Below are 7,500 nucleotides of genomic sequence, written 5' to 3' on the forward strand. Positions count from 1 at the left end.
TTATGCTTTTACATTTGGTATTTTTTTGTCATCATGGTCTTATGAATGTGAATTGTACTAATGGAAGTTTGGTAAATTTCTGATCATCGTATTGTAGTAAAATAGAATTCTTTTCTGAAAAAAAAGAATATCTGAAAGAATACTATTAATTCTACAACACACTTTGCTGGGGCTTAAAATCTAAATAACTCTTGAAAAGACAAATTTATTTTACTTTAAGACTTTAAGTAGAGTATATAACAAAGTTTCCTGAACAGTTAAATCAGTGGGAATTATGTCCCAATATATTTATATGTCAAGGACAGATTAATGATACAAATCCCGTTTAAGTACATACACAAAGGAGACTTTTAGTACCCTTTCCCTGACCAATGAACCTTCCACAGGCAGGAGAGAGAGCTGACCGCAGCGCTGAGGCTCCAACAGGACGAGGACTACCAGGAGAGTCTCCGCGCTGACCAGGAGAAGGAAAGAAAGCGGCAGCAAGAGAGGGAGGAGATCGAGCGGAAGGAGATGGAAGAGAGGGAGAGAGAGGAGGAGCAGAAGAGAGAGAAGGACAATATTAGAAGACTGAAGATTGAGAGTGTGGACAAGATACCTCAGGTATGTTTCTCAAGCATACTTTTTTCCTTGTTTGCTTGTATTTAGTGATTTTGTGTCTTAGTCTTTATTTTTCAGGCTTTTTATTTTGACCATTTATCAGCTGGTCATGTTACTAATTATTTAATGTATTGCCTCTAGGAGTGCATTTATTCATACACTGTCCATGTGTGCTTAGTCAGTATGTCAATTGATCACCTATTCACCCCATTTCTTGAATTTTCATGATTTTTTTTATATAGCTGTAATAACAAGGATACTAGTAATAGAAATGAAATAATTTTTCCTGAAAATTCAAGGAATGGGATAAACAGATGAGGTAAGATAGGTGTAATGGTTGTCTCTTTTGTGGCCAAGCACTTGTGGAGCCATTTTGTATGTAAAAATGATTAATGAATTAAATCCATAGTGGACATTGCATGTACCTGGTAGCGGATTAAGAAAAAGAAAAAGGTTGTTCTTAAGGAGTCTCACACCCTAGTTAATCTGTACCAATAATCCACAAGAAGCTTGAAAATAATAATTATCTTTTTAAGTCTTATGATGGAGATTTTGACTTTTAGATTTAAAAAATGATACTAATTTTTTCTGTGGATTGAGTAGATAGAAGTGAATTTTTTGTGCATTTCTGTATCAGATCATATGGTGGCACATCCCTCAGTGAATAAGAACCATTTTATGATAATGATCCTCAACTTCAGATTGCTGTCTATATTCTTTTAATCTTTATTCTTTCATGATAACAGTCTGTTATTATTAAGGGGAAAGAAGGTTCATATCCAGTCACTTTTATCAAATCATTTAACTCCTACAACTCATGAACATCATCTGCATCATAGCAATGCAGAGCAGCATCGTATTGGGAGAGATCTCGCACTTAGTCACTGCACGCGCTTGTTATCTGATAACAACTCAAATGCATTATCTATCCAAAATTCCACCATGTTATCCACAAACTCCAAAATTCAACCAGGTCATCCACAACTTGCCCAAAACTCACCCACATCATCCACAATTCAACCACATGATCCAAAACCTGTCCCAAAAATCAACCACATCAACCACTTCAACCACAACTCACCAACCATTCCCTTTATCTCCAGGAGCCGGAGGAAGGGGCCGAGGGCACGGTGCACATCGTGGTGAAGCTCCCTCACGGGGCGAGGCTAGAGAGACGCTTCCTCAAGACGGACAGTCTGGAGGCCCTCTACTACTACATCTTCTGCCATCCTGACTCCCCGGACAGGTATGGACTCGTGCAGAGAGAAGGACAGAGTCTGGGAGGGGTTTTACTTCATGGTTGTTGTTATTCTTCTTTCTTGTTGTTATTGTTCCTCTTCTATATTGTTGTTGTAGGTCTTCTTTGTTGTTATTGTTCTTCTTGTTCTTGTTCTTTTTTCTTCTTGTTCTAATTTCTTCTTCGTTCTTCTCTCTTCTTTCCTCTTCCTTTTTTCTTCTTTCTTTATCATCATCTTCTTCTTCTTCTTAACCCATTGCCGACGGGGGATAGATTTGCTTACACAGGCTCCAGGATGAGTTTTATTTCTGATCGAGGCAGCTTCTGCAACATAATTTGATTTTTCCCACTCCCTTTTAGTCACTCATTGTAGAGCTAGAGACATTTTTGTGTTTTGTTTTTTTTGTGTGTTTTACTATTTTTAGAAATTTATATCTGTCATATCACAGGCTCCATCAATTCTGCAGTTGACTAAAATTGTAGTTCAGGGTCCATATCAATTCATTTTTTTTCTTTACACTCAATGTGATAGAAGTATTACTGTTTTAGGGGGACAAAAAAACAACTTTATTTTTTCGTATTTCTGTGCTGTCATGAACAAACACGAAACTTATAACCATCCAAAATGAAGAGGTTGGGAAGAGGAAGGAAACTTGTGCTTTTGACAGCGAGTGCCACAATAAAAGGCATCCATACTGGCACAGGGTCACATTGTATGCATTGGGCATGGTGTGAGTCACCTTCCTCCTCTCGTTCTGCCTGCACATCTTTCATCTGCGGTACTTTAGAGCAAGAGGTCGGGAACTTGCGATGTGCCATCACTCTACAGAGATAGTGCTTGCTAGAGACCGTAGATGGGTGCCATTCAAGGCTCTCTCTCCTGCTGGTGCTAGAAGAAAGTGGTGCCATCTAGGTTTTGTAAGTGAGTTGAAAACCATTTTGCTTATTATTACGGCAGTTATAATAATTATGACTGCAATTGTCAACATCACTCACTCATTACTTATAGTACGATAAAATAACATAGTGATCCAGAATCCCCGAACGCCATGACGCCCATTGTCAGGCAAGAGGTCCTGCGTCATGTATGACAAAAAAACACGTCATCCGTCGTTAACGGGTTAATCTTCTTTCTTTATCTTCTTCTTCTTCTTTTTCTCTCTTCTCCTTTCTTCTTTCTTTATCTTCATCATCTTCTTCATCCTCTTCTTTCTTTCTTTCTTTCTTTCTTTCTTTATCTTTTTTCTTCTTTCTTCTTCCTTCTTTCTTCTTCCTTCTTTCTTCTTCCTTCTTTCTTCTTCCTTCTTCTTTCTTCTTCCTTCTTTTTTCTTCTTTCTTCTTTCTTCTTTCTTCTTCCTTCTTCCTTTTCTTCTTCTTCTTCTTCTTCTTCTTCTTCTTCTTCTTTTCTTCCTCTTCTTCTTCTTCTTTTTCTTCTTTTTCTTCTTTTTCTTCTTTTTCTTCTTTTTCTTTTTCTTCTTTTTCTTCTTTTTCTTTTCTTTTTCTTCTTTTTCTTTTCTTTTTCTTCTTTTTCTTTTCTTTTTCTTTTTCTTCTTCTTCTTCTTCTTCTTCTTCTTCTTCTTCTTCTTCTTCTTCTTCTTCTTCTTCTTCTTCTTCTTCTTCTTCTTCTTCTTCTTCTTCTTCTTCTTCTTCTTCTTCTTCTTCTTCTTCTTCAAATTTCTGATTTCTGATTTCTGCAATTTTTAACACAATTAAAAATGTTTGTTTTACAATAGCAGTATGAAGAATATGATTATCTGTATAATTAATTTGTAAACTTCTGGTAGTATACATTGGTAGTATACACAATAAAATAACAATGATCCAAAATCCTGGAGGGTCATATATGTCATGACGCCCATAGTCAGGCCAGAGCTCCTTTTGTCATGTATGTCATGACACCTGTTAACCGATACTGCTGGCAGCCGGCCACAGACGGTGATTATGTAATATGCGTAGCGCCGGGTGCCAGCATGCGGCGTTAACCCTCTCTGGATAGGTGGTACACTACTCTACCGCTCATTCAAAAGCCTGGTGGCCGGGTGGCACCATATGGTGCCAGTCATTTAATTGATTTAGGCCTAAGCGTTTGAAAGCCCCGGCATTGTGACATGCAAGGCTGGAATGCCCCCGTTGTGAGTGGGTTAATCGTATAATTGATTTAAGCCTATGCGTTCGAGAGCCCCGGCATTGCAGCCATGCAAAGACGGAACAGCGCCGGCGGGAATGGGTTAAGATGGTTAAGAGGATATCTTTCTTTAATTATTCTTTAATTATGTGAAATTTCATTGGCATTTATTGTTATACAAAATTTAGGTTTAGTATTTTCTTGAGTGATGATCAGAAATGCATCCCTAGTAAATTTTGACAGAGGTTTTTACCAGGTCTTAAAGGAATAAAGATTTACTCTTGAACTTTATTTTGTTTGGTGTAATTCCCAGTGAAACAAGTTCATCTGAGTACTTGTCCTTCATGAGAATAGTCAGATGGGAGAATTGCTAATGATGCAGTCCAGCCCTTAGTTCTTTGATTCTCCTCTGTATATAGCATTGCTCAGTGTGCTGATCTCAGTGGCTAGCTTGAAGTGTGGTGTACAAATATTTTCTGTAGAACTTCTTACGACTGGCAGTGGGCTTGAGGAATCAACCAATCAAAGGTGCCCATATTCTTTCCTACACAGGCACATGAGGTGTTAACAGGAAAGATGCCTTTGGTCTTACATTTCAGTTTTTAGGCTTCATTTTTTTCTTCATATATTTGCTTTTCTCTTTTTTTCTCTTTCCATCATAACTACCAGTTTGACCATTCTATGTAATGGTTTTATATACCTTTTTATGTTTAGGAGTCCTTCACCAATGGTTTAACTCCGTTTTTTGCTTATTCTCAGGAATTATCTTTTCAGTTTCCTTTGAAGTCATTCAGAGGATTTTACTTACCCTTTTGCTCCAGCACAAGTCATTTACCAGTGTTCTTTATCACCTTTTTACTGCATCAGAAGCCATTCTTCAATCACACTAATGTTTTACTTCCTCTAAGATACACTGATGATTTTACTAACCTCTTTGCTCTCTCAATGACCAACTTCATTCACCTCTGTGATCTCTCCCACAGGTTCCAGGTGACCACCAACTTCCCCAGACAGGTGGTGCCATGTGAACCTTCAGAGGCCAACCCCAATCCTCCCACCTTTGAGGAGTTCCGACTACCCCCGAGGAGCATGCTCTTTGTGTCGGACTTGGATGCCTAAGGAGACTGTGGTGACGGCTGTGCAATTTGGAGAGGGCGGGGAGCTGAAAGAAAGAGCGGATTTGAATTTTTTTTTTTTTTTTTGGGTATGGAGGCACGTTGTTAGGAAGGATTACTGGATTTAGTGAATAGATGGATATTGACCAAATAATTATGCTTTCTGTGAATGATTTCGGTTTGCTGTGGTGACGTGTGTGACTTATGCTTGTTGAACCCCCCTCTCCTCCTACCCCTGCCATCTTCCCCCATCTCCTCCCCCCCCACCCCTCCCATGATAATGGCGCAGGCAGGATGGATGGTGGACTCTGGGGGGCCAGTGCCATGCAACGATACAACGGCAAGCACAAGAGCTGCCATCGTACAGGGGATTCTTGGTCATCATTGCCTTAATTCTGTGTCTGTACATGGAAGTGATACATACATTGGCAGTGATTAAGTAGGTTTAATTCCAAATCAAAAAATAAAAATAAAAAAAGGAAAAAGAAAAGAAAGAAAGAAAAAATGAAAAGAAAAATCAGTTTCTGAGACAGAAGGAAATACTCATACAGATATTCCCCAATGTCTGAATTTTGTTGTTAGCATTAATAAGAACCAGTTTTTAGTGATAGTATGGATAGATGTTTGTTTTTTTGGGGGTTGCAAAGTGTGTACTTTGTGTCTGGTTAGAGGATGTACATAAATTTTGTAACTATATAATACTGTTTACACATAGTAGAGGCTTAACCACAGAAATGTAACTAAAGATGCTAATTAGGGCATTTGTTTAATGACTACGAGGAAGAGGAAAGCCACTAACCAAGCCAAGATTTTATATTTGACAATTGGACAATTGTATCCTAGTGCTGGATATGAGAGACAGAGGGAGAGGGAAAGGGAGATAAACGTATACAAACAGACACATGTACACACACACTCGTATTCACTTTCATTTACTAGTTAACATTCTTACTCTCCTCTCTTTTTCTTCTTTCTTTACTCCCTCCCCCTCTCTCATCTTCCCTCCCTCCCTCCCTCCCTCCCTCCCTCCCTCCCTCCCTTCCTCCCTCCCTCCCTCCCTCCCTCAATCTAGCCCTCAATCCCGGACTCCCTCTGCTTCTGACACGGACATACACAGGAAGATATCATAGACTCAAAAAGAAGTAGAGATTAAGAGATTAAGCACTGCTAATACCTTCAGTAGAGGTTATCTGAATTTGTGGCTAAGAGGAACCTCGTGCTGAAACTATCTTTGATCTGTTGTCTGAGTGTGTGTTTGTATGTGCACTTGAGGTCTGGATTCTGTTTCTTAACTCAGTCGGTGTCTTCTTTTTATAAGTATATTTATTATTATTGACATGTCGTATTTGTATTTGCACATTGCTGTTGGGGATTTTTTGTTGTTGTTATGTGTGTCTCTATAGCTTAAGAAGTTTATTTGGAAATGAAGTCAGTGCTATGTATTGTGAAAAAGATAAACAGTAACTGATCAAGATGTTTTTGGACTTGAAATGGATGATGGTGCTGTATTGGAGTTAATTTCTTGTATATGGAAGAAAATGTAAAAGAAGAGAAAGAACTGAGATGATAAATGAGAAGAACAAAGCAAAATATAAAGATTGTTTATTTTTTCTCATATATAATTGATTATGTTTCTTGAGCTAACTCATCAATTAGCCATTGCCTTTGAATAAAACGGACAATAATGACAACAGGAACTTATAGGCAGAGAGGAACTCGACAAGATTGCTGTTTGCTGCTTGGAATAAAGCATGAACTGTCACATGAAAAGCGACATGTCTCGCTGGTTGGACCAACACCCTATGTTTGAATCCTATCCACTACCCCCATCCTTCCTTCCCCCTTCCCCATCTATGGTCTGGTTTAGCATTAAGAAAATCAATACACTATTGCGTCCAAAGGAGTTGCTTCTCGCTTGAAGGACGGGCCACTGGCTTGGCTCGTGCCCCCTGGCTGGCTCCCCTCCTTAACACCCCCTCCCCCACCTCCCCCTAGGTCCCCTCGTTTTCACCTTAATATGTATGTACGTATGATTTGTTGTGCTCATCTGAGATCTAGTTCGGTTTCATTGAGAGATGCAGGCAAGGGCCTTTTGGTCTGGAATTGATTATTGCTTTCTTTTTACCTATCCTTGCTGAATTGCAAGATTCCCAGGGAATTGTTTATTTTCTTTTCTCTTTTTTGTCATTGTTGTTCTTTTTTTTCATCTATTCATCTGTTTAAAGTAGTCACAGTATTGATTTGGTGTGTACAAATCCCAGTGTGCCATGTCTGTCTCTCTGTTTAGTCGTATCCATGTCAGCTGCTTGACTCTCTCCTTGAGATGTGTTTTTGATGAAGTATATCTCTGGCCAATGAAGCACACACATTCATGCTGTTCTTGCACACACACACGCACAAGCACACACATAAGCACACCGACA

General features: G+C 39.0%; 1 protein-coding gene across 1 annotated transcript in view; it reads left to right on the forward strand.

The window, feature by feature from the left end:
• Positions 1-5,621, forward strand: part of Faf2 (Fas-associated factor 2) — a 10,404-nt gene extending 4,783 nt beyond the window's left edge. The window contains exons 6-8 of the mRNA XM_043024652.2: positions 387-603; positions 1,704-1,846; positions 4,946-5,621. Of these exons, the coding sequence (XP_042880586.2) occupies positions 387-603; positions 1,704-1,846; positions 4,946-5,081 (496 nt within the window). The 3' untranslated portion in view covers positions 5,082-5,621. The remainder of the gene's footprint in view (positions 1-386; positions 604-1,703; positions 1,847-4,945) is intronic.
• Positions 5,622-7,500: the final 1,879 nt, after the last annotated feature.

This window comes from Penaeus japonicus, unplaced genomic scaffold (assembly GCF_977035675.1).
Source record: "Penaeus japonicus unplaced genomic scaffold, GWHDUDI00000001_assembly GWHDUDI00000040, whole genome shotgun sequence".
Lineage (NCBI taxonomy): Eukaryota > Metazoa > Arthropoda > Malacostraca > Decapoda > Penaeidae > Penaeus > Penaeus japonicus.